The sequence below is a fragment of the Myotis daubentonii genome, chromosome 18 (genome assembly GCF_963259705.1).
Source record: "Myotis daubentonii chromosome 18, mMyoDau2.1, whole genome shotgun sequence".
NCBI classification, from domain to species: domain Eukaryota; kingdom Metazoa; phylum Chordata; class Mammalia; order Chiroptera; family Vespertilionidae; genus Myotis; species Myotis daubentonii.
This window is the reverse complement of record NC_081857.1, coordinates 21637550-21664610: the sequence shown is the minus strand read 5'-3', so window position 1 is coordinate 21664610 and position 27061 is coordinate 21637550. Positions and strand designations below refer to the sequence as shown.

General features: G+C 35.2%; 1 protein-coding gene across 5 annotated transcripts in view; it reads left to right on the top strand.

Annotated features, from left to right (window-relative positions):
- TOR1AIP1 (torsin 1A interacting protein 1) overlaps nucleotides 1-26560 on the top strand; it is a 30039-nt gene extending 3479 nt beyond the window's left edge. For 2 of the 5 annotated variants that reach the window (XM_059673674.1, XM_059673675.1), the window contains exons 3-11: nucleotides 2488-2547; nucleotides 3615-3659; nucleotides 7775-7816; nucleotides 8622-8705; nucleotides 11801-11854; nucleotides 15090-15131; nucleotides 15736-15840; nucleotides 20286-20342; nucleotides 24261-26560. In XM_059673674.1, coding sequence (XP_059529657.1) covers nucleotides 2488-2547; nucleotides 3615-3659; nucleotides 7775-7816; nucleotides 8622-8705; nucleotides 11801-11854; nucleotides 15090-15131; nucleotides 15736-15840; nucleotides 20286-20342; nucleotides 24261-25051 — 1280 coding nt within the window. In that variant the 3' untranslated portion in view covers nucleotides 25052-26560. The remainder of the gene's footprint in view (nucleotides 1-2487; nucleotides 2548-3614; nucleotides 3660-7774; nucleotides 7817-8621; nucleotides 8706-11800; nucleotides 11855-15089; nucleotides 15132-15735; nucleotides 15841-20285; nucleotides 20343-24260) is intronic. The other 3 variants (XM_059673677.1, XM_059673676.1, XM_059673678.1) reach the window with 3 other exon arrangements.
- The last annotated feature ends 501 nt before the right edge of the window (nucleotides 26561-27061 follow it).

The window sequence follows — 27061 nt, the reverse complement described above, 5'->3', positions numbered from 1 at the left end:
TCTAAAAATATTTGCATCTTAGTATCTCAATGTAACATGGAAATAGGCTACATTTGATAATCTACTTAAGTTTTTAAAACTTAACTACAGTGGGGCCTTGACTTACGAGTGTCCCGACTAACAAGTTTTTCAAGATACAAGCCATCTCTCGGCCGATTTTTGGCTTTGAGTTGCTAGCTAAAATTCGGGTTACGAGCCAGCTTCAGATACCCCACCGCTAGTTGGCGCAGCGAACGTCACAGTGAACACCACAACATCAGCCCAGCATCAAGTGTCTCATTTGTTCACTTTATGATTTGACATACGAGTAATTTGAGTTACGAGCTCCGTCACGGAACGAATTAAACTCGTAAGTCAAGGCCCCACTGTATTTTGAAAAGCAGGGGAAAGAATTAACTAAATTTATTAGTGCTTAGTATCTTTTGTTTTAGTTCCATTTATTTTCAATTTGCTTTTTTTGATATTAGGACAGTCCCACATCAGATGATTATAACTATTGAAACTGGTCATCCCTGGATTTTTTAACCCAAATCCTGACTTATTTTCTTATCCATTGCTTCTAAGACAATTATGCTTTATAGTTTGAACTGTTCTATTCTCAATTTAGAATAAAGTACATCTGGTTCAACTTCAGTTCTCTTTAAACTTAATTCCTTGAACAGCCTATGTTGCTGTGTTAAGATTATAAACTATCTTAGAAAAATGCTTTGAGTAATCGGTGCTATAATCAGACTTTTCAGGCCATTTGGAAAAAGCATATTCTTGAAATTTTATTTACAGTAGATTTAATTGCATGTCCCTTATACCTGAAGAAGCAAAATTTTCTTATTTTTAAAATTTAGGGTAAATTTATGAAAACTACAGAGTTAAGCCCTAGCCATTTGGTTCAGTGGATAGAGCGTCAGCCAGTGGACCAAAGGGTCCCAAGTTCGATTCCTGTCAAGGGCACGTACCTTGGTTGCAGGCTCCTCCCTAGCCCTGGCCCTGGTTGGGATGCGTGCAGGAGGCAACCAATTGATGCGTTTCTTTCACGTTGATGTTTCTGTCTTTCCCTCTCCCTTCTACTCTCTCTAAAAGATCAATGGAAAAATATCCTCAGGTGAGGATTAACAATAACAAAAAAAGAAAAATTACAGAGTTAAGTGAATTGATGTACTGAAGACTGTTGAGTGTCAGCCTATAGACCATTATATAGTAGATTACTTGGAATATTTTGATAGTACACTGTGCATACTATATAACTAGAAATCCAGTTATGTGCATCTTCGGGAGATTGGAGATACTCAGGGTTCTCTTACTCTAAAACAGTGATGGCGAACCTTTTGAGCTTGGCGTGTCAGCATTTTGAAAAACCCTAACTTAACTTCTGGTGCCGTGTGACATATAGAAATTTTTGATATTTGCAACCATAGTAAAACAAAGACTTATATTTTTGATATTTATTTTATATATTTAAATGCCATTTAACAAAGAAAAATCAACCAAAAAAACGAGTTCGCGTGTCACCTCTGACACGTGTGTCATAGGTTCGCCATCACTGCTCTAAAAGGTGCTTTTATAAATCTTTCTATATCCAGCATTTGACATGCTCCCATCTCATGCTTCTGAATGAAAGGAAAAAAAATTTAGGGAATTATTAAATGCTTGTAAAGTCTGTCTAGCAGAGGAATTATTAAATGGGAGTCACTCTTTGTTGGAAGATTTGCTTTAAGTACAAGTTTAAGGATAGGCCCTTCCTCTTCTTTATAGCATTATAGACTTTCAGTTTAACTTGGTATTTTGAATATTATATATTCTGTAATTGCATGTAGGGTCACTGATGTGGTCTGAGAGAAATTTATCCTAAGATGCCCTTAAGAATAAAGACCTAACCAAAGAGGCCACTTTCTAAAACAACCTAGTAAAAATAACTGTGTCACTGATCATCTGATACCTCTTCCTGGTACTTTGTCTCCTTCAAGTATCTTACATATATATATATATATATATATATATATATATATATACACACACACACACACACACACACACACACACACACACACACATATATATATATACAGACACACATACACACACACACTGGAGCATGCAGGAAAGGTTTTTTTTGTTTTTTTCTTCTCTGTGCTCATACAGATTGTTTTTCGTTAGAAAATTTTTTTTCAATTACAGGTGACATTCAGTATTATATTAACTTGAGGTGTATAGCATCAGATTTTGGTTTCTAACTGAGAAATTTAGGAGAGTTTTATTTGGTATTCCTTTCCTTTTATACAAATACGGTCTGCTGGAAAAAATTATCAATTTTTCCATCAAGTCCGTAAATTTTTTATGGCAGGAAACTTGTCTCTAGTTCACTAGTGTATCCTTATACTTCACATAATGGAAAGCACAGAAACACCTTTGTCGATTTAATAGATGACTGTATAATAAACCTAGTGTGTTGGATATTTTACACGTTCTTAAGTGTTTTTTCTCCCATGTTAGTGATGAGTGGAGATCCTGTACTCAACCTGCTTAGACCCCCTCTAAGAAGTCCACGATCTGGTAAGAAATTATTTGTCTGTCGGTTTAACATTTTTATAAATGGAGTTTATAAATTCATATGATTCAAAAGTTACTGTAAATATACAATGAAAATTCATCCTGCTCCCCCTCTTCTTTACCCACCCATCTCATCAGAGGCAGCCAATTTTGTCAGTTTCTTAGGTATTCTTCCAGAGATATTTTATGGAGATATAAGGAAATTCATGTATAAATGATCTTTCCTCCCTTTAGCCCAATAAATATTTTTGCACCTCTATAATGTTTGTTTTTATTTAACATATATTGTGACATATTTTTATATAACAATATAAAGGGCTTGCTTCTTCAGCCTTTTTAAGAGGTGTTTTTTACATGTTTCTTTTTGTTAGCTCGATGATTTCAAACTAGGGTCAGGGACTTTTTATTCTTTCCAGTATAAGGCTAATAAAAAATTCAAGACAGAGGCTTTGTGGCTCAGGGCTATAAAATTTCCCTGCCTCCATTACATTTCTTTTTTTTTTTTTTTTAATTTAAATATATTTTATTGATTTTTTACAGAGAGGAAGGGAGAGAGATAGAGAGTTAGAAACATCGATGAGAGAGAAACATCAATCAGCTGCCTCCTGCACATCTCCTACTGGGGATATGCCCCCAACCCAGGTACATGCCCCTGACCGGAATCGAACCTGGGACCTTTCAGTCCGCAGGCCGACGCTCTATCCACTGAGCCAAACCGGTTTCGGCTACATTTCTTTTTGACTAATACCTTAAAAGAGTGTTTCCTTCAATTGATTTCATGGCTATGAAAGAAAACTAGTGAAGTCTACTTCTGCTTCATTTTCAGAGTTTTTTGGCCCATAAAGATGCTTTATTATGGGAAGTAAAAAGGAAGCTTATTTATCTTCACATTAGTTTTCTATTCCTCAGTTATATTCTGTAAGAAAAAGTTAGGTTGATTTTTTTTTTATGACTATCAAGTATTACAATGATAAAGATCTGTTATGGTTTTGATGATGAACCTGTGGTAAAGAACCATATGATGCATTTCCTTTTAAGCTCTAATCTTTTTCTCTCTATCTCTCTTGCAGATTCAGCATACGAAACAAATGGAAATACTGAAATGAGTGAATTAGGTTTGTTAATTTCTAATTTTTCTAGGTTCTTTTTGAGGATTCTGATTATCAGTAGAATACAGGAGTGCACACTTTTGCTCCACTGGCTTGAAAATATTACTTTGTTCATTATCTCACACTGTCCCTATGACCAAGACCTTTCTTAACAGCCTTGGTGGTTATTCTATTTGAAATTATGTATTTTGTTATACTATTGTTAAAATTCGTGAAAGAACAAATACATTTTCATTTTAGTTAGCCTTTGTTAAAGTCACACTATTGAGAGAAAGGAGATAACAACTTACCAATTAAGGTTTTTTTCTTGACTTAGGAAGTGAACTTGAAATTTTTTTTATAGTAAGTTTAGTGTCCTTCGCCATGTTTATTGACCTAGTTTTAATTCTTTTCGGTGTTTTATTCATATAGGACATGAGACACCAAGATCTGTGGCTTTAAGTGAATCTACATTGATTGTGGTTAGACTTAGTTTTAAGTTACAGTTCTTTTCTAAATTTGGAGATGAGTCAAAAGGAGAGAGGCTTAATTTTTCTTTATAAATAGCTGCAGCTTTTAAAAAATTTGTCTTTCACTTAAGCTGAGGCTAATTTCTTTAGAGACTTCAGGATTTTTAGTGTCTGGATACTGAAAATACACAGCAATTGTGGACTTTTACCCAGACACCAGTTTCTCAAGTGCTCTATTTTAAAACTTAAAGAAAGAATGTTTTATGTCAGGTTCTTTTTATTTTTTTAACCTTTTTATTTTTCTTTTAAAATTGGTGTGTTTTTTTTTCATTTATTGAATTTATTTGGGTGACTTAGTCAGACTCTTAATTGGAAGAGGACTTTGAGCTAAGATAATCCTGCACTTCTACTTTCTATGCTTGAATAAAAATTATTTTTATAAGTATTTTATAATAAAGATTAACTTTAAATCACGTGCTTTCCAATTTGAAGGAAATTTCTGAGATTAATACAGAGAATGGAGTATATTCAAATGGTTACTCATGGAACTTGAATACTAGTAATAGCCTCAAGCTATTCCTTAACCTCTTCTTCCTGCTGCTCCACTCTGACTGTTCTCAAAAGCATGGTTGGCATCGAATAATTTTACAGGTACTGTTCTTAAAGGTATCTTTACCAGGGTCAGAAAGCTATAGCCTCTGAGTAAAATCTGACCTGCAGTCTTGTTTTTTGTACAGTTTGCGAGCTTAAAAAAAAATTTATATTTTGTGAAATACTTATACTTCACATACATATCTATGAGAATATGTGTATTCATATATATGTGAACTGCAGAGAACTTACATGGCTCACAAAGCCTAAAATATTTGCCATTTGGCCCTATCTGGAATAAGTTTGCTGACCCCTTGTTTATACCAATGGCAAGAATAAAGACAGCAAATCACTCAAATTGTCATTTGTTTGTTCTAAGAGTACATTCAAAGAGGTACATCCATGCCTGGACAAGGATTTGTTGTAACACTCCAAGCGAGGTTGTACTGACAGCACAAGAAGATAGGAAGGAGACACAATGACTCCTATCTGGTCTTTCCTTTGAGAAAGCATGATAATCTCATTTTATGAAATCTTTATATCTTTGCCCCCAGACAAAAAACAAGGTAAGCAAAGCTTGTATTTGAGTACCCTTCCCTCCTCACACCAACACATTCCACAGATCTCTAGGAATAGAAACGCTTATACAGTAGTAGAAATTACCAGGAACTTTGTATTTTCTTTTCTTTTTTTATTTGTGGTGCCTGGACCGGAATTGAACCTGGGACCCTTGAGTCCACAGGCCAACGCTCTATCCACTGAGCCAAACCAGTCAGGGCGTGTATTTTCTTTAAAAACGTCAATAAAAAACAAACAGCCTGGCCGGTTTGGCTAAGTGAATAGAGCATCGGCCTGTGGACTTAAGGGTCCCAGGTTCAATTCTGGTCAGGGGCACATGCCTGGGTTGTGGGCTCAATCCTCAGTGTGGTGGGATGCAGGAGGCAGCCAGTCAGTGATTCTCTCTCATCATTGATGTTTCTCTATCCCACTCCCTCTCTGAATTCAATAAAATACATTTTAAAAAAATAACAACAAACAAAAAACTGCGATCATACAAAAGAAAGTGAACAAAGTGTTACAATTAGTGGTCTCCATCAGAGAATATGGTTGTAAGTGATCTATTCTTGCAACAAAGACCTAGGATTTCTGAAAGTACCTTTTTGTAATTGGTTGAGGTTGTTGGAAAAGTTACAGCATAATAGCACATTTAATTATTGTCATGTGTCTATATATTTGTCAGAGCCACAGGTAACTTTTTAAAATTAAGGGTATTATTGCTCCAAAAAGGATTTTAATTTATCAGAACTTCTTTATGAGCATAAAGAAGAATAGTACCATATATATCGATTCAATGTTTTTTAAATATGTTTTTATTGATTTTTACAGAGAGAGGAAGGGAGAAAGAGAGGTAGAAACATCTATGAAAGAGAAATATTGATCAGCTGCCTCCTGCATGCCTCCTACTAGGGATCTAACCTGAAACCCGGCATGTGCCTGACCAGGAATCAAACCAGTGACCTCTTGGTTCATGGGTTGATGTTCAACCACTGAGCCACATAAGCTGGGTATATTTATTTAATGTTTTAAACATATGCATGTAGCAGCCAAGAAGTTTAAAATACAGGAAGCTGAGTAACAAAAGAGGGAAATGAAATTAAAACTTATGTAGTCATAGATGCTGCTGATTCATTATCAGATAGTATTTAAATATACAGTATACCTATAAATATTTTGCAGCTTAGGTTAAAAAGATAAAGACAAGTGGAATGTTTAAAACCTTGTATAAAATCTGATTATTAAGTGCTAATTTCAGGTGATTTTTCTTAAGTTGCCAAGTAATGTTTTATTAAAGTATGAGACATATTAGCAAAAGTCTTAACTTAAAAGCTTTTATTCTGTGATCCTAAAATCTATGCATTCATTAAAATAAACATTTATTTTTAACCACTTCCTAACCACCACCTACATGTTGGTGACCAGCCCATATGCTAGAACCAGAAATACCAAACCCCAAAAATGTACATGAAAATTATTAAAAATTAATTAATGTATTCTAGCACATCAGCAAACAAAAGAAAAGTCACATGATCATGTCAGTAGATGCATGGAAAGCATTTGACAGACCCCGACACCCATTCACATAAAAACTCTTAGTAAACTAGAAATAGAGGGGAACTTTCTCAACTTGATTAAAACTGTCTACAGAAAGACCACCTTACAGCAGATGTACTTGGAGATGAGAAACTGAAAGCTTTAGTAACATCAGGTATAAGGCAAGGATGCCCTCACTGCTCCTTTTCAACATTGTGCTGTAAGTTCTAGCTAATGCAATAAGACATGAAAAGGAAATAAAAGGTATACAAGTTGAGAAGGAAGAAATAAAAATGTCTTTGTTCACAGGTGGCATGATCATCTATGTAGAAAATTCAAAAGAATGGACAAAAACTGCTGAAACTAATAAGCAATTATATAGTAAGGTTGTAGGATACAACTTTAATATCCAATCAATCACGTTTCCTATATACCAGCAATGAACAAGAGAAGTTTAAAGTTACAAACACAATATAATTACTGTCAGCATCCCCCAAAATGAAATATTTGTATAAATCTAATAAAATGTGTATAAGACTTAAGGAAAACTAAAAAAACCAATTAATGAAATCAAAGAACTACTAAATAAATGAAGGAGACAATTCCATTTTCATCAATAGAGGAAGACCCAATATTGTCAAGATGCCACTTCTTCCCAGTGAATCTATAGACTCAATGCAATTCCAATCAAAATCTCAGAAGTTATTTTGTGGGTGTTGACAATCCCATTCTATTAAATTCTAATGTCTGCAAATACAGGTTACATTTTAGAGTACAAATAGACCTGTGGGTAAAGGAAAAATAAGCGCTCTGACTTTAGTTTATATCAAACTTATTCCTGAAATAGAGTAGAGGGAAATAATAGACTCTTCTTGGATTTAACAAAAAAATAGTTCATTTTATCTTTATGGTCCCTTTTCTTAATTTAGATGTTTTTATTCCTAAGCTTTAGCCTTTAATGTTATATACATGTATGCTTTTCTCTTCTAGAAGCCACTAGTGTCCCACAGAAGGTCAATTTCTCCGAAGAAGGTATTTTCTTTTAAAATATCATACAGTATATTCTTAATCTTTTTTTGTTACCATTATTAGAATTTTGATAGATACTTAAGAGTGAGAGCAGAAAATAGTGTCTTTTTCTCCAGGGGGAAAAAAAAAATCATGCTTATCTTAACTGTCAAATAGGCAGGTAAAATAGTATAGAATGAGTGTTGATAGCCTTTGTACATTTCAAGCATCTTTTGTCTGAGTTAATAATTTTAAGCAAAGCTAGTATTTTCAGTTTCTGACATGCTGGCATTTGATTATGTTATTAAAACAGTTTTTTAAATTCTCATAACCAGCCTATGTTTGAATAGTGCAGTACCATTTAGTTCATTTTAAAGCCCACCATACTCTGAAATTAGTCACCTCCATATTGAAATGTTTGTGTGTGGACATGCATATACATGTATATGCATGTGTGCATATACTAATCTTGTCTGAATTTACACACTAATAAGTTGAAGTTAATAAGGTAAAATTTTTCCATTATTTAATGCTCCCTTTTTTTTTCTTTTTTTTTTTCAAGCTTCGGAATATAATCTTAGTAAACATTACTCTCAATATTTGTTGGAATATAATTATATGCCTCAGAGAATGTAAAATAAATGAGCTCAATTTTAGCTTATTTAAAACATTGTGACTCAGAATAAGTAAACATAATAAAGAACAATTTTGTATCTGATCATCAAAAAGATTTTACTTTAATGTTGAATGCTTGTTTTTGTTTTTTAATCCAGCTATTTAGAGCATTTGAGTAGAGACTATACTAGTCTATCGTTTCTTTCTTTTTTAGGGGACACTGAAGATGATCAAGACATCTCTGATAGTGCTGTTACTTCTGTTAAGGTCAGATCCGAGGAGTCTCTTGACTCTGGAGGTAATATTGCTTTATACACATATGACACCTAACTTAGGAGCTATATTTTTAGTTAAAATATAAAGGTATTCTGTGAATTTGCTTTTTTTAAAAATACTATAAGTTATCTTTAATAACTTTTAAAGTTGTATATTTTTTCATATTTATTAAAATTACTGATTCCATGTATATATCTGGTTAGAAATAGAATGTCATTTAATACTTAAACAATTAAATCACTTTTTAGCCTGATTTGATATTTATGGACTATAATATTTTTATGCTCATAAGAAGAATTATTTGTAGTTTTTTAAAAAATTTGATAGGGAAACTGATCACATTGGCATTGTATTCACTACACTACCAGGAGTTTTAACTTTTCAGAAGTTTTAATGTACTTAGATAACTACTTTTATCTCTGGGTTGTTCAAATTCACACTAAGTTAGCAATAAGTTAAAGTGGAAGATTTTTATCTTATTAACTTTAGCTTATTTCTGAATATTCACATAAACTTGTGTTTAAAGTTTTTCAAGGAAAGAATCTACTGAAGAGAAAAAGTGAATTTGTGGCTTAACAGGGCACGGATTAAATATGTCAACTCTGTAAATAAAGAGTGATTTTATATATTTCAGCCCCATGGAAGATTGTCTCCACTTTCCCCTCCCCACCTTTGAGAATTTCTGTAATTTCTAAGTTTTACTTAATTGTTTTACTTTAAAAATAAGCTCATAAGCTGGTCTGTGGGCATTTGATATTGTACACATTTCCTATCCTTCCTCATTTTAACCCGTTCTTTCTTGATACAGAAATCCCAAAGGAGCTATGCAACACTCTAGGATAGTGGTTAGGAACATGCGCTCTGGAGCTAGAACCCCTGAGTTTCACTCCTCCACTACTAGGTTTGTGCCCTTGGGCAACTGCTTAACTTCTTGGTGGTTGTGAAGTTAAATTAATTCGTATGTGCAAAGCACTTAGAAAGTACCTGGCACATAGTAAATACTTAAATTAAGTGCTGTCACTAGTTTTCATATGTATACATAAAGATATAAAAATTGGAGACTAATTAAGCATTCATATAGCCGATAGTTTAATGCTATTGCTACCAAGATATATAGCTCTTTGAAACTACTACATAAACCCCAGGCTTTGTGGTCCCTTGAGAATTCTAATATATTCTTATTGAAGCACACATACCCACATGCAGAAGAAAAGTAGCTAAAGAACAAAGACATGAGACATATTAAGAAGAATACTGATCTTCCTAGATTATCTCGGGCTAGTTTTCAGTGAACAGGTACAAGAAGATCCATTGGAATGCAGGAAGAAAATATTAGCATATCATGCTTATATTTTTCTATTTCATCCATTTAAAGTGTCTTTTCTTTTATAATATACACATTTGTTAATATATTATCTTAGTAATGCATGTACTGGTATATAATGTTAGGAAGAAATAGGTTTTGGAGATTGATGCTCAAATTTTTTTTAATAATAGGGATACAATACTAAAAATATTTAGCCATACTCTAGCTGGTTTGGCTCAGTAGCTAGAGTGGGGGACTGAAAGGTCCCAGGTTCAATTCCGGTCAAGGGCACATGCCTGGGTGATGGGCTCGATCCCCAGTGGGGGGCATGCAGGAGGCAGCCGATCAATGATATTCTCTCATCATTGATGTTTCTATCTCCCTCTCCCTCTCCAGTTCTCTTTAAAATCAATAAAAATATTTAAAAAAAAAAAAAAAAAGATGTTTGTATCTCTGTCCCTCTCCGTTCCTCTCTGAAATCAATTTTTAAAAATCAATGGAAAAATATCCTCGGGTAAGGATTAAAAAAAAATACACACACACACACACACACACACACACACACACGCACACTAGAGGCCCAGTGCACGGATACATGCACCGGTGGGGTCCTTTGGCCTGGCCTGCAGGGCTTGGGCTAAACCAGCTCTCCAGTATCACCTGAGGGGTCCCAGATTGTGAGAGGGTGGTTCTCGGGTGATGCACCCCAGAATCCGGCACCCTCCTCTCTGGTTCTGGATGCGTCACCTGAGAACTGCAGTTGCCAAGTCACCACAGCTTGGCAACTCCTGCATTGAGCATCTGCCCCCTGGTGGCCGGTGCGTGTCATAGCTATCGGTTGGCCAGGTGCTCAGGCTTTTATATATATAGATAGATATTTAGCCACCAAACCTGAGTGTGTCAAATGCTTCTGTTGCCAAAATAGCAATCAGATTGCTTTTAAATAGATTTACCTCTAAATTCCACTTAAATATGACAATGTTTTTAAGAACATATTAGAATAATATATTGACCATGTGCAAGAGATATTTAAGAAAAAAATTGACATTAATGATTTCAAGAAGATCCATTATTACAAACTTTCAAAATTTCCCCTTACCTTACACCATGTTCTATGTCCTTTTTTTTTAAGGGGTTAGGGGGCCCTAGCCAGTTTGGCTCATTGGATAGAGCATCGGCCCTTGGTCTGAAGGACCACAGGTATAATTCCAGTCAAGGGCATGTACCTTGGTTGCAGGCTCTATCTGAATGCAGGAGGCAACCAATAGATGTGTCTCTCACATCAATGTTTCTCTCTCTTTCTGTTTCTCCCCGTCCCTTCCACTCTCTCTAAAAATCAGTGGAAAAATATCCTCGGGTAAGGATTAACAAAAAATAAAGTAAAAAAAGAAAAAGCAGTTAGGGGAAAGACTGATAATTAATTAGTTAATGTTTTAGATACAGCTTGACTCTAGAAACTTGTAAAATTATGCACTCAGGTGTTCCCTGGGGTTTATCTGAGTATTTTTGCTCTTTTGAGTACACCTTTTTCTCTTGTAAAATGTGCACTTAAAAAGTTAAATATAGCCCTAACTGGTTTGGCTCAGTGGATAGAGCGTCAGCCTGCGGACTGAAGGGTCCCAGGTTTGATTCCAGTCAAGGGCATGTACCTGGGTTGCGGGCACATCCCTAGTAGGGGGTGTGCAGGAGGCAACTGATCAATGTTTCTAACTCTATCCCTCTTCCTTTCTGTAAAAAATCAATAAAAAATATACATTTTTAAGAAGTTAAATATACTCTATATTGTACTATGTTTCTTCTTTATTTTTTAGATCAAACCAGCAGACCAGGTCAACATTTAGAATCATTTTGGCAGTCATCACAAAGTAAGGAAAGCCATGTTTTACACTCTTAAAAGTCTACCTGTGGGTCTGGTCAATGCTGCTCTCGTTTTTAAAGATACTCTGTTGCAAGTTTCATGTAAAATGTTGAAAAGGGGGTATGATGAATGCTTTAAAAACCTCATCGTGCATCTTGAGTTTTCTTCTTGAGTGAGCCATCTCTGTATTCAACCTTGAATTAGAATTAAAAAACACAGAACTGCTTTCAGTGATTTGTTGAATATTTTTGGTTGCAATGTAAATTTATTGAAAGGTTTTAATTAACTAATGTAATAGTTTGAGCCTACTTATATAGACATATTTTAATAAGGATATAAAATTTTACATGCAGTATAATTTTAACTGTTGCAAAGGTTTGGAATGATGAATAAATTAGTGATAAATGAGTTGTAGTAAAAAGTTAATGATAATTTAGGTGGTGGAATTATAAAAGTTTTACAGCCTTGCTTACAACTTTGAAAATTTTCATAGTAAAGTGTTGAGAAAATATAATTCAAGAAAAGATCGGAAAGTAATGTGCTAAAAGCTAACAGTGATTTGTTTAGAGTGGTAGAACCATTAGTGACATTTTTCTTTCACTTTTTTTCATTATTTTACAGATTATCAACAATGAATATGTATTTCTTAGGTTAAATGGAAATGATATTGTTTTTTCTTTTCACAGTTTTAAAACAAGCCCCAGAATTTGAGTTATTAATACATAAAATATATATATATATATATATATATATATATATATATATATATATATATATATCCTTGTATACTGCACTGGCTGGTGTGGTTCAGTTGGTTGAGCATTATCCTGTGCACCAGTATTTTAGATCAGTGTACCTGCCCAGGTTTTGGGCTCCATCCCCAGTAGAGGGTGTGCAGGAAGCAGCCGATCAATGATTCTCTCTCATCATTGATGTTTCTCTCTCTCCCTCTTCCTTCCTTTCTCTGAAATCAGTAAAAACATATTAATAAGCAAGACATGAAAATAGGCAAGTTTCCGCCGAAACCGGTTTGGCTCAGTGAATAGGGCGTTGGCCTGCGGACTGAAAGGTCCCAAGTTCGATTCCAGTCAAGGGCATGTACCTTGGTTGCGGGCACGTCCCCAGTAGGAGATGTGCAGGAGGCAGCTGATCGATGTTTCTCTCTCATCGATGTTTCTAACTCTCTATCTCTCTCCCCCCCTCTCTGTAAAAAAATCAATAAAATATGTTTTTAAAAAAAATTTTAAAAAGAAAATAGACAAGTTTCCATTAAATAAATGAAAAAAAAAATTTAAGTTTTACTTTCCATATCATTTGAAGGCAAATTATCATTTGAACAATATTCAAGTATATTAAAATATTATAAAATGTTTAACTTTCATCAGCTTCAAGGTTTATGTTGCTCCCAAATTTTGGATATAACAACTTTCAAATCTGCTAACACCCATTGAGTTGATTCCACTCTGGATTCTAAGGTGTCAGTTTCTCCTTGCAAATTTTGTGTTTCTTCTTGAGAATGGCTAATGAAAGCATCAGTTTGATAAGGTATCATTAAGCAGTTGTCATCTGCAAGTATGATGCCCTCGCAAGCATCATCTAAATTTTGGAGTTATTTTTTACATCTATTTCTTCCTTCAACTCTGTGATTCTACTTATATTCCGTTCAACTTTGTTTATCTTTTGTTGATCTTCAAAAGAGGCATTGACATGAAATGCCACGTTATATGTATTTTTAGTTTTTAGTAGGTTCTAGGTTTGTGACTTAAAAACTAAGAGGTAACAAAATGAATAAGCTGTTGAAACAAAAACCATTTGTGGAAAAGATACTCTGCATCAGCTTATATATTTGCCCTTTTTTACTCAAAATCTTTGATTTTGGAAGCTCTTAAATGTATCTTTCTATATAATTATGCTACACTCATGCATTAGAATACCATTTAGCTATGAATAATGAGTTAATGCTTTATACAAATGAATATAGGTGATCAAGATATATTTTCTTGAATCTAAGATGCCATCGATTTTATGCATCACTGAGAAAGAAAAGCCATCCAGTTAAACTACAACATAACAGTGGTTATAAGATACAGCCCTAAATCTGAGGTGTTTCTATAAAAAGTACTTTTTAGAGTCAATGAAAAGAAATGTTAAAAAAATTATGTGTCTGCTTTTTTTAAAAGTACTATATTTTGTTAGTATAGACTAAAGACAAATATGGAAGAACATCGGTCTTATACACTATGGCATTCCTACATGTAATATTTTGTACATAGTAGGCACTTACTAGATTTTTTTTTAAATATATTTTATTGATTTTTTACAGAGAAGAAGGGAGAGGAATAGAGAGTTAGAAACATCGATGAGAGAGAAACATTGATCAGCTGCCTCCTGCACACTCCCTACTGGGAATGTGCCCGCAACCAAGGTACATGCCCTTGACTGGAATCGAACCTGGGACCTTGAGTCTGCAGGCCGATGCTCTATCCACCAAGCCAAACCGGTCAGGGCAACACTTACTAGATATTTATTAATTTTTAAGTTATACCTTTCTAGAAAGGTACATTTCTTTTACAGCTAGCATATATTGCACTTGTTTTCAGAAAAAAATTAAGTTGAAAATAAATTTACATTGATACTTGTATCAATGGGTGGAAGTAACTCATTTCTTCTGGGCAGATTTGGAGATTTTTCTTGTTAGCATTGTAATATCATTTTCAAGTTCCATTGTATCAGTTTATAGGTGCCCTTAAGTACCAGCGCAAAACATGCAGCAGCATCCTTTATCTCATTCCTACTCTGCAATGTCCACAAATTTGCTTGTATAATACATAACATTATGTGGACTGCCAGGGTTTATATCTCAGCCCCACTACTTTGAGATATTTAATTGGGCAAGTTATCAATTTAAGTTTTCTTATTTGTAAAATAGGAATAATAATAGTATTCACCACACAAAATGTGAGAATTAAGTAAAATTACACTGACACCTGGTAAACATTCAAGACAGTTCATCATTATTTTGATGGTATTGATCCTAACGCTGACTACTAATTATCCAATTCCTGAACATTTTGAAGTTTAAAAAAGGGAAAACAGTTACTGTATCTGTTTGGGACTGATGAAAGGTTTTTGTTTTTGTTTCTTTGATTTATAGTATTTATAATAAACAAGCAAAATATTTATGCAATATTTTTGTTCTTATTTCCAAGGATTCTATGACTTTATCTCTGTTTCTGTTTCAGGTCAAGACTTCAAAGCTCTTGATAAGCAACATTCAGTGCCAAGTAAGTGGTTGGAGATTCTTGATTAGTCAACCAATTCTAACCTGTCATTACTCTGCCAACAAAAAATACTACCTCTGTAGGATTTTTTAAGTCATTTTCTCCTCTTTGCCTTTTAATTCACCACACATTGGTACTATATGTGGTAGTTACTCTGTGATGTGGAAATGTGTTCGGGACAATTTTACTGAAAGTAATTTATTTGCAAGAGTTAACTTTCTCTTCTTAATTAACATTGAAATCAAGTTGAAGTGTTATTGAACTCAGTCGTTTTCACAGACCAGAGCAAAGCGCTTGTACAGAGTTTTGTTTCTTAGGTGATTATACAGGATGGGCAAAAGTAGGTTTAGAGTTGTGATTTCGTGAGTTTATTCTTATATTATTACTTAGTTAGTTATTGTATTATTCACAGTTTTATTATTAACAGTTTATTATACAGTTTTTTTATTATACAGTTTTGCCCATCCTGTATATTTATTTGCTACATGTTTTGCTGGGAAGTGGTTCATCCTCACTGATGTGGTCCTTTGACATTGTCTAACACGGGAGTATGGTATACATTTTCAAAGTATATGAAATCATATTTTGATATATGTATTTGCTACAGGCTCAAAATATCAAAAAAACCTTCAAAATATCAAAATATCAGGATATCAAAAAAACCTTCAGGAAAGGGTTGACCAAACCACAAGAATAAGGACGAAGATGCCAAGTAAGTTAATAAATCTCTATCTACCATTGAAATAATTTTACTTGCTGTTTTTCTTGATTATTTAACATACAAAAATATTTAATTTTTCAGATAAGCATTTAAGGTGTTTGTGATGTCATTAATAAGGACATACCATAAATAGATGTGATGAAGCAATCATATTTTGAATTCAGTGTCCATCTTAATTTCTGTAGCAATGTGTTTATGTTAAACCTTGACCATATAAAATAAAAATACATGCCTTATGTGACCCTTAACTTCTCTCTCTTCTTTACTCACCTAATCACAGTAGGTCACAAGGTCATCACCCCTTATTATTATGTAGATAACATAAAAATCCCCATCATGTATCTCTTGCTCATGAAGTGATTAACTATAATTGGACAAGATAAGCTCTGTGGCTTTGTTTCCCATTAGCAAAACAGTAATAGCTCACAATTCATTTTTCCCAGTAATGAAGTTTTTACCCCACATATAAATGAGTTCTTCAGCTATCAAAACTGGGTTACCTTTTTTTTTTTTTTTTTCAAGATCTAATTGGCTTTATTAAGCAATTCATGAATGAGGTAGCATCCCTTCTAGCAACTAGAAGGATGCTCTCTGGGTTATTGCCTTATTGTTGGCTGTCATTTCTTATTGCTATGTGTACTTGCTATTAGAAGATAACTTCTTCTTACATTTTGCTCGTCCTATCCTACTAGAGTTAGGAAAGGTTATTAATTATTCAGCTTATTAGGATTTGTTTATAACCAGTATAAAAAAATTAAAACTTATTTTGAAGATCTGAGAGATACTCTTGGAAATAAAACTGAGTTTGAATATATATTCTAGGAAAGTTCAGAGACTTTACATGTTATTCCTTAGTTTTTAACTATATACAGGGTGTCCCCAAAAATGTCTACACAATTAAACAGCTGATAGCTCAATTTTGAAAATGAGATGTATTTTAATAAACACTGCCTTTATAATTATTTGAAGCGTGTGTATACATTTTGGGGGACATCCCTATATTCTGGGTAATTAATATCAGATTACTTCCAGATAAGTGAAGTATAGTGCACACTATTATCAAAAATGTGTATGAAAAAGGCCAGGGGGCAGGGGTGGACTAGAAGGGGTCAGTGGGGGAAATACAGGGACATATGTAATACTTTCAACAGTAAATGTTTAAAAACAAATAAATAAAATAAAATTAGGAGACTTTATGAAATAAACTGGACATGTTCCTAAAAAAAAAAGTTTGTATAATTTTTACTTCCTCCAATAAGACACTACAAATGCAGTGTAGAAGGTAAAATAATTACATTGAGGATCTAATTGGAATGTAGAAATACATCTTTTAGTTGCTAAATCGCTAGCTGATTTTTTGTATTTTACCTGTTTGTATTCCTACTTTGTCTCAAGTTAGTTCATTATGCTTTTTAATTTGATGTAATTTCATGTTTTGTTTCTGCTTTTGTCTCCATATCCAAGAAGTCATTGCCAGGGCCAGTATCAAGAAGCTCTTTCTCTGTTTCTTCTGGGAGCTTCATGGTTTTAGTTCTTAGGTTTAAATTTTTCATCCATTTTGAGTTGATTTTTGTGTATAGTATATGATAAGGGTCTAGTTTCATTCTTTTGCATGTGGATATCCATTTTCCCAAACATCATATATTAAGAAGACTGAGCTCTGTCACACTTGTCGAAGATCAGTTGGCCATATCTATGTGGGTTTATTTCTTTTTTTTTTTCATATATTTTATTGATTTTTTACAGATAGGAAGGGAGAGAGAGATAGTTAGAAACATCGATGGGAGAGAAACATCGATCAGCCGCCTCCTGCACACCCCCTACTGGGGATGTGCCCGCAACCCAGGTACATGCCCTTGACCGGAATCGAACCCGGGACCTTTCAGTCCGCAGGCCGACGCTCTATCCACTGAGCCAAACCGGTTTCGGCATATGTGGGTTTATTTCTAGACTCTATTCTCTTCCATTGGTGTATGTATCTGTTTTTATGCCAGGACCATGCTGTTTTGATTATTTTAGCTTTGTCATGCATTTTGAAATCAGAAAATGTGACACCTCCAGCTTTATTGTTTTTACTCAAGCTTGCTCTGGCTATTTGGAGTTTTGGTGACACCATATGAATTTTAGAATTGTTTTTTATTTCTGTAAAAAATGCCATTGGAATTTTTATAGGGCTTGAACTGAATCTGTAGATTACTTTAGGCAATATGGACATTTTAAGAATTTAATTCTTCAATTTATGAACATGGGATGTCTTTCCATTTACTTGTGTCTGCTTTAAATTCCTTTCATCAGTGTTTTATAGTTTTCAGTATATAAATCTTTCACTTCCTTAGTTAAGTTTAGTTCTATTTTATTTTTTCTGGTACCATCCTATATAATAAGAGAGGAATATGCTAATTAGCCGTTACACCCTTAGGCGTAACGACCAAGCACATCAGGACCAGATCATGGATCAGCAGGAGGGTGGGCCAGAGAGGTACAAGCAGGCTGCTGAGAGCTACAGGAGGGTGGGGCAACAAGCAAGCAGGAGGTGGAGACTTACAGGAGAGGGCAGGGCAACAAGTTATGGCGGGGGGGGGGGGGGGGGGGGGAGCTACAGGAGGGCAGCAGCGACCTACTGGCTACAAGGGGGCGGCAGCGAGCTATAGGATGGAGCAGGGCAGCAAGCAAGCAGGAGGGGAAGAGCTACAGGGGAGGGCAGGGCAACAAGCTATGAGTGGGGGCCGGGGGAGCTACAGGAGGGCGGCAGCAACCTGCTGGCGCGTGGATTCATGTGCAGGGCTACTATTGTAAATAAGATTACTTTCTAGATTTTGTTGGTGTTAGTTTTGTTTTCTTAATTTACTTTTTATGAGTTATATAAATATTACATGTTACATAACTATTATTTAGCTACTTGTCTTTAATATCATCATAGTATTGCACTTCACAGCATTTTTATATATTATCTCATTTGATCTTTGCAGCTAAGGAGTGAGGTATTCAAGATAACATAATTATTTTTATGCATTTGTTTATTAAGTAACCTAATTTAGCAGCTTCTAAAAGATGTAGTGTCCTGGGCTGAAGTAGGAATTGTAAAACAATGTGTCTTTAGAGTTAAGGTTGATGTCATTTTGCTTCATTTGAGGGTTTTTGTCATATGACCAAAAATAAGGTTATTTCTGGACCTTGGCAGTGCTAATTTTATTCCTCCAGTTTAGTTTGGTGTTTCTCAGATGAAAGCTGTGGATAAACACCTGAAAGATTACACACACACACACACACACACACACACACACACACAGAGTTGTGACTCCAGGCAACTGATAAGTGTTAGTATTGGTAAATGTAGATCATGTGTATGAGTAACTTAGCTTCTCCACCTTCTGAACCCCTATCCTTCTGTGACCTCTCTCTTGGAAGTTAAAATCTGTGGCCAAGCCAAGAAAGATGGAGGGAAAAAGAAAAGAGTTAGGGTAGTTTTTAATTTGTTTTCTGAAGTAATGATAGAAGTAGAGATTTGATGAAGTTGTGAGAAAATTATCTTTGAAATCTATTGTTTAACCACAAACATAAAACAGATTTACTTGCCTATTAACAAAAATGGTAAAAAAAAGTTTGTTTAGCGTAATTTTTTATTTATTTTATTAAAAACTTTAAAATTTCTATTACAGTTGAGATTTGATATTATGCTAGTTTCAGGTGTACAGCATAGTGGTTAGTTGTTTATATAACTTATGAAGGATCCCTCATAAGGCTAGTACCCACCTGGCACCATATATTGTTATTACAATATTATTGACTCTATTTCCTATGTTGTTTGTACTTTAAATTGCTATTTGTCACTGCCAATTTGTACTTCTTAATCCCTTCACCTTTTTCACCCAGCCCCTCTAAAAATTACTGGTACTATTTGAAGTGGTCAGAAGCACCAGAGGAAATCTTTGAGCCAATTTGAGGTAGAAAATGGTGTTAAGATGGAGCTTTACATTGAAACATCTTATCCAGATAGCCCAGTGTCCATAATCCGGATTTGGTTCTTGATTTTCCTCTTTACAGCATCAGCACCAGACAAATGTTTCAATATATGTCAGGTCTTCAGATAGTATATGTTTCCTTTCATTATGGTTGCGCTTATTTGAACCTCCTAACTTTGTCCCAGAAGTTTCACAGCTCCCGTTAAATAATTTGGATCAGATACTTGAAGGCTTTCTCACGGAGCAAATGTATTAAAAGTACGCTTTGTACGAGACATGCCGTCAGTAATTGTGAGGGAAATAGGTCCCTATCTCAAGGAGCTGTCATTCTAATGGGCACTTCTGCTTTTTTCTTCTGTTTCTGGCTGAGCTCCACCTTTTTTTTCTCTTGGTGGAATTTTTATTTTCTTTCTCTGTTGGAAATACTTAAGTTATGAAACATAAATTGATAGTCTTTATTACTCCTATCATTAGATGACAGCTTTCAGAAATCAGAGTTTGGAAACCAGTCTCCATCAACCTTCAGCCAACGTAAGTCTGTTCAGTTTTTATTAAGTGAGTCTCTAAAACTGGTGATCCATAATTGTCTTTAATTGTGTTTGACAGCAAAATAACTTAATGCTATTTGAAGAATTATATTTTAAGCACTTCAGAGGGAAAAGTATATTTTACTAGCCGTGAAATTCTTTAAGGGTAAGTGATAAGAAACGACAACTGGTTTCCACCTTCACTTTATTGTCCATACAACCAAAAGTAAAAGTTAATAAATTAAAGCTACTAATACTATTAACCAAGTGAACCTTGCTGAGTCAAAAAAAAAAAAAAGAAAAGAAAAGAAAAAAGGCCTCACGTAGCATAACATAACAGGATTATCATGGGTTTGAGAGTCCACAGGCCTGTATTTGAATTAGATTGGATCACTTACCTTCTCTGTAGTGTTGGGGGCAAATTTAGTCTCCTAAGCCTGCTTATTACCTTCAATGAGTACTAAGAAAATAACTGATTTGCAGACTTTTTGGTCTCAATACCACTTTCTACTAGTGAAATTAATAAGTACCCCCAAAAACTCTATTTTAAAAATATATGGGTTATATGCCAAAACCGGTTTGGCTCAGTGGATAGAGCGTCGGCTTGCGGACTGAAAGGTCCCGGGCTCGATTCCGGTCAAGGGCATGTACCTGGGTTGCGGGCACATCCCCAGTAAGAGATGTGCAGGAGGCAGCTGATCAATGTTTCTCTCTCATCGATGTTTCTAACTCTCTATCTCTCTCCCTTCCTCTCTGTAAAAAATCAATAAAATATATTAAAAAAATATATGGGTTATTCATATCCATATTTGACTAGATAATAAAGTTGAAATTCTTTTCTGACTTATTTTATTTTTGAATAATTTAATAAGAAGAGTGATAACTTGCTTTATATTTTTTCCAATCTCTTTAATGCCTGGCTTAACACAATAGAGCTTACGTACTTTTTACTTCTGCCTTCAGTCTGTTGCAGTATATTGCTTTGGTTAAAGTATCTGCAGAAAATCCAGCATTATACAGATACATAGAATTTTAATAATTTCCGATAATTGTGGATATTTTAATTTTGATACTCTCCAAAACTCAACAAATGGTAGTTTCTAACTGCTGTTTGAAATGTGAAATCTGAGACCACATTAACAAACTTTTTGTATTCTATAAAACCTATTGGTCTTTGTTGTACTTTGAATAGGCTATCATGCGCTGGTCATTTGGAAAATATTGATTCACTAAGTTATGAAGTTCTTCCAAATGTTGAGACATTTGTAACACAATATCAAAAGAGTACATTTGTTAATATCACCACCGACAAAAAAGTCTTTTAGAATTGGGAGCTTTTGAACTGATAGTGGTAGATACAATATTTCCACAATCGTAATTTTTGCTTGAAACCTTAAATTTTATAATTGGCAACAAATACTGTCGGTTGGGCTCACTTTGTTCATTTTCAAGAAAATGTCGATCAGATATGCAAATCCGACTAACCATAGTTTGTCACTTGTTCTTTCAATTAAAAATTCCATGAAAAAAAGCACTAGGTTAGCTCACACCTCAGTTGCACAAGTTCTTTTCCTGAAACAGCCATTGTTTTGGGCTATGCATCAGAGTGCTTTATGTAACTGAACCTGTATAGTTATATTAACCAATGTTATCCCAATAAATTCAGTTTTAATAAAAAGAAGTGCTTTATTTTTTTTATACATTTTATTGATTTTTCACAGAGAGGGAGAGCGAGAGAGAGAGAGAGAGAGAGAGAGAGAGAGTTAGAAACATCGATGAGAGAGAAACATCAATCAGCTGCCTCCTGCACACCCCCACTGGGGATGTGCCCGTAACCAATGTACATGCCCTTGACTGGAATCGAACCTGGGACCCTTCAATCCTCAGGCCAACGCTCTATCCACTGAGCCAAACCGGTTAGGGCAGGGGTGGGCAAACTTTTTGACTCGAGGGCCACAATGGGTTCTTAAACTGGACCGGAGGGCCGGAACAAAAGCATGGATGGAGTGTTTGTGTGAACTAATATAAATTCAAAGTAAACATCATTACATAAAAGGGTACGGTCTTTTTTTTTTTTAGTTTTATTCATTTCAAACGGGCCGGATCCGGCCCGCGGGCCGTAGTTTGCCCACAGCTGGGTTAGGGCAAAGTGCTTTATGAGTGCTTCCAATTTCTTCACATAGAATATTAAAATTTGTGCTCAAATGATTTCTTATTAACCTCAAGTTATAGTAAGATACATAATTTTAACTGCTTTATGAAGGACATTCTTAAGGAAAACTGAATGTATGCCCATGAAGAATACAAAAACTATAATTGTACAGTTTGGTGCCACTGCCTTGTGATTCATTCTAAGGCATCATTTGTTTTTTGTACCATCAATGCAAGTGTCAACATGATGGGAAAGGTTAATAATGTCTTAGTATTATGAGACCTATGACAACTATTGCTCTGAAACAGCAGTTCTCAACCTGTGGGTCGCGACCCTTTTTTGGGTCAAATGACCTTTTCACAGGGGTTGCCTAAATGCATCCTGCATATCAGATATTTACATTATGATTCATAACAGTAGCAAAATTACAGTTATGAAGTAGCAACGAAAATAATTTTATGGTTGGGGGTCACCACAACATGAGGAACTGTAGTAAAGGGTCACTGCATTAGGAAGGTTGAGAACTACTGCTCTAAAAGGTTCATAGTGAATTATTAGTCTAAAGCAGTCAGTCAATAATTAGAAGGTATAGAAGTATTTTCATTGCCATTATATTGAACAGTTAAGTGTGTGACATATGAGAGAGTGCTTTATAAACTGAAAAGCAATAGATAAGTAACTTGACATCATGATAGCCAATAATAATTAGGGATGAGTTGCAAACTAAATTTTACCAGTGTTAACTTGCATCAGTCAACTAAAGGGACAGCTAGCTATATTATATGCAGGGTTTTCACTTAGAGTGATCCTTTTCTTTATCTTTTTATACACTTCAAAAACTTTAAAAATTCTGTCTTGATTAGCCATCTGAACTCTGGGTTTCTAAATTTAAAAATGCTTTATAAAGTATCTTTTAATATTGCTTACTTCCCCAGTGTTAGCAGTAGTAATAATAGTTTTGCTTTATAAATTATACTAGAGGCCTGGTGCATGGGATTCGTGCACTGGTGGGGGGCGTGGCCTGCAGGGATCAACCCACTGTGGGAGCGCCACTCATCCCAGTCAGCCGAGCAGCTGTGGACCTGCCCTCTGAGCATCTGCTCCCACTGTGGGAGCGCACTGACCACCAGGGGGCAGATCCTGCATTGAGCGTCTGCCCCCTGGTGGTCAGTGCTCATCATAGCGACTGGTCGAGTGGTCATTCTGGTCATTCCACCATTCGGTCACTGGGCTTTTATTATATAGAATTATTTCTGACCTGTTTATGCCATTTCATACATTTAAATTTTACTTTTTCCTCTGAGTTTTTATCATTTTGGTATTGAAGAGATATAAGTATGCTTATACACATAACTTAAAACCTATCGGTGTGAGATTTTCTTAAATATGTATAATAAATTATTAAGAAAGTAAATTACAAGCTCCCTTCTTTAAATTCCTTCCTCTTTTGTCTGTTTATAAAGATTAGTATTGGTTTTCCTGGCCAGTGTGGCTCAATGGTTGAGCATCAACCTATGAACCAGGAGGTTGCAGTTTGATTCCTGGTCAGGACACATGCCTGGGTTGCAGGCTCAATCCTCGGTAGGGGGCATGCATGAGACAGCTGATCAATGTTGCTATCTCTCTCTCATAGATGTTTCTATCTCTCCCATCCTCTCTAAAAATTCATTAAAAACATTTTTTAAAAGATTAATACTGGTTTTACAAGTCAACTTGCCCTTGACTCAAAGAAATTTATATTTGTATCTGTCCTTTTTTTTTCCTGAGCAGACATGACTGGACAACCCAAAAATGCATCTTTTGTCAAGATGAAGTGGTGGTGGTGGCCAATACTTGTGCTCCTTATTCTTGTCTTTGGGAGTTGGTGGTACACTCATGTTCCTGAGGTAGAAAGCACTGCTGTGCAAGACTTCCAGAACCAGATGAAACAACTTATGATTAAGTACCAAGGTCAAGATGAGAAGCTGTGGAAAAGGAGCCTAACATTCCTGGAAAAACATCTCAACAGCTCCCAGCCTCGCCCTCAGCCTGCTATCCTGCTGCTGACCGCTGCCCGTGATGCTGAGGAAGCACTCAAGTGTCTGAGTGAACAAATCGCTGATGCCTATTCATCCCACCGAAGTGTCCGTGCCATCCGGATTGATGGGACAGGCAGAGCTACCGAGGACAGTGATGCTGTGAAACTAGAGGTGGACCAAGAACTGAGCAATGGATTCCAAAATGGCCAGAACGCAGCCGTGGTGCACCGCTTTGAGTCCCTGCCCGCCGGCTCCACTTTGATCTTCTACAAGTATTGTGACCATGAAAATGCGGCTTTCAAAGATGTTGCCTTAGTCCTGACCGTCTTGTTGGAGGAGGAAACACTTGGAACCAGTCTAGGCCTAAAGGAAATTGAAGAAAAAGTGAGGGATTTCCTCAAAGTCAAGTTCACCAACTCTAACACACCCACCTCCTACAAACATATGGACCCAGACAAACTGAGTGGGCTCTGGAGCCGCATTTCCCACCTCGTCCTGCCTGTACAACCTGAAAACGCCCTGAAAAGGGGCATCTGCTTATAAGCGGCGACAGAAGAGAAATCATGTCCCAAGTGCTGAGAATTTTTTGGACTTTGTAACCAGAGACAGAATGCATCTTTGTGAAAGAACTGTTTTCTTTCTGAAGGAAGTAAAGTTCTAAATCATTTCTCTGACCTGTTACCTGTTGTTTGAAAGAAACATTTCCCTTTTTCCATTTAGATTTGTGTTACTGGTATCAGAGAACTGTAAGTTATATGCAGTCCCATAGAGGATCAGTTTAGATGCTGGCTGAATCATTGTTACTATGGAATGACCAGTAGGACGGACTAGAAAATCCTTCCTACGAAGCCTCCCTATTTTTAACGTAGACTTTTCAGTTTGGTTTTAGTAAGGCAGCTCCCTAAATGCAACTGTGGGTTTTCCCATTTTGTTTTCTTTTAGGTGTGAGTTCCTGAGCTTCTGCTTATAGGAACAAAGGTAACGCGAAAGGTCATCTGAGTGTGTGTTTGGGTTGTTATTTTTTCCTTTGATTTTGGAGGCAAGAACAGAGAGAATTTGTGGAATGGGGAAGGAAAGGAGGGGAAAAATAACTCTTAAAGGTAAAATGTTAAATAAGCCACAGAGACTCAGTCAAACAGTTATCTAAACTCCATTCTCAATGCATTTTGTTGGGATTTGTTTTTCACATATCCTTTTTTTACTTTTAAGAAATTTTTGGTTCACTCAACGATTGTGAAGCATGCTATCACGAGGTTAAGTATACTTGTTCATTTGACTTTTAAGGGCAGGTAAATCCAGAGCGGTTTATTTTGGATATATCCTTAAGTTTTGTTTTGAATTAAGAAATGTAGTTTCTGGGGAAGGGAGGGACTTGGTAGACCATTTGTTAACCAGCTTTTCTGGGCTATTGAAGGATTTAATTTTCTACATGTCCACTTGTTACAGTCTCTTTTAGTGACTCTTATAGCAAATATAAAGATTTACTATGCACATGATAAACTTGAGTGCCTCAAGCCAAAAAGAAAGTGAACTTTACCATGTGTGAAGAATGTTAAAATGTACTACTGTACATTACTGTACTATAATATTTTGGTTATATCTTTTGCATCTGTAACAGCTTTCTCATCTATCAATTGCTTTGATTTTTCTTAGAATCTTAAAATCCTAGAGCCATCTTATTTTTTTTTTTAATGATCAACAACCCTTTTGAAGATCCCATGACTGGTAGTAGTGTGTGGTCTAATTTCTTCCCCCTAAGACCACCAGTATTCATAAATTTATACTTCATATTGTAATTTGTTCCTGTCAGAAATCAGGTCGTCTGACTTATAGAGGATTCTAACACAAGAAGAGTTTTTGAAAAGGCTTATTTTATACCTATATATTATATGGAGAAACAAATTGTTTTTATTAAATGTTTCACTGACCAAAATAATTTTAAAGTAATTAATTTTGCTTACCTTTCTGGAAAAATAATTATAGCAGCTGATCCATAAATGACTTTAAAAGCTATTTTAGTAATTTAAATAAATTTACTTTTATTGGTTTGTACTCTTTGTATGTGTTGTGAACTTAATGATTCATCAACTTTTTTTATATTACTAATCCTAGGGTTTTCTTTACACTTGAACAATTTGAGTGACTTCTGCTGGGAGAAACAAAGGCCACAGAATTGGATCCAGTCACAAGTACATAGGTTAGAAGTAGAATCTCCATGATTTTCTGTTTTATCTTGGGATTTTGAATTATCACTAGAATGAAGTTAATTTAGGTATTCCTGACTTGACAGAAGAATCGGTAGCAGTGTTTCTCAAATGTTTCATTTCTCTCCTCACTAAAGAGCCTTTTTAGATATATTTTTTCGAATCGTCTATCCCCATGAAATTTTAATACCACAAATATTCTGATTCTGGACATCTGGTTATGGACCATATATAGTTTTGTGCTTTATATAGATGAAGAGTAATATTTTTTTGCTCCCCAGTACCGAGTTTTGCCCATTGGGAATGTATGCTCAAGAACAGCTATATTTTAGATCATTGCTACCTAAAA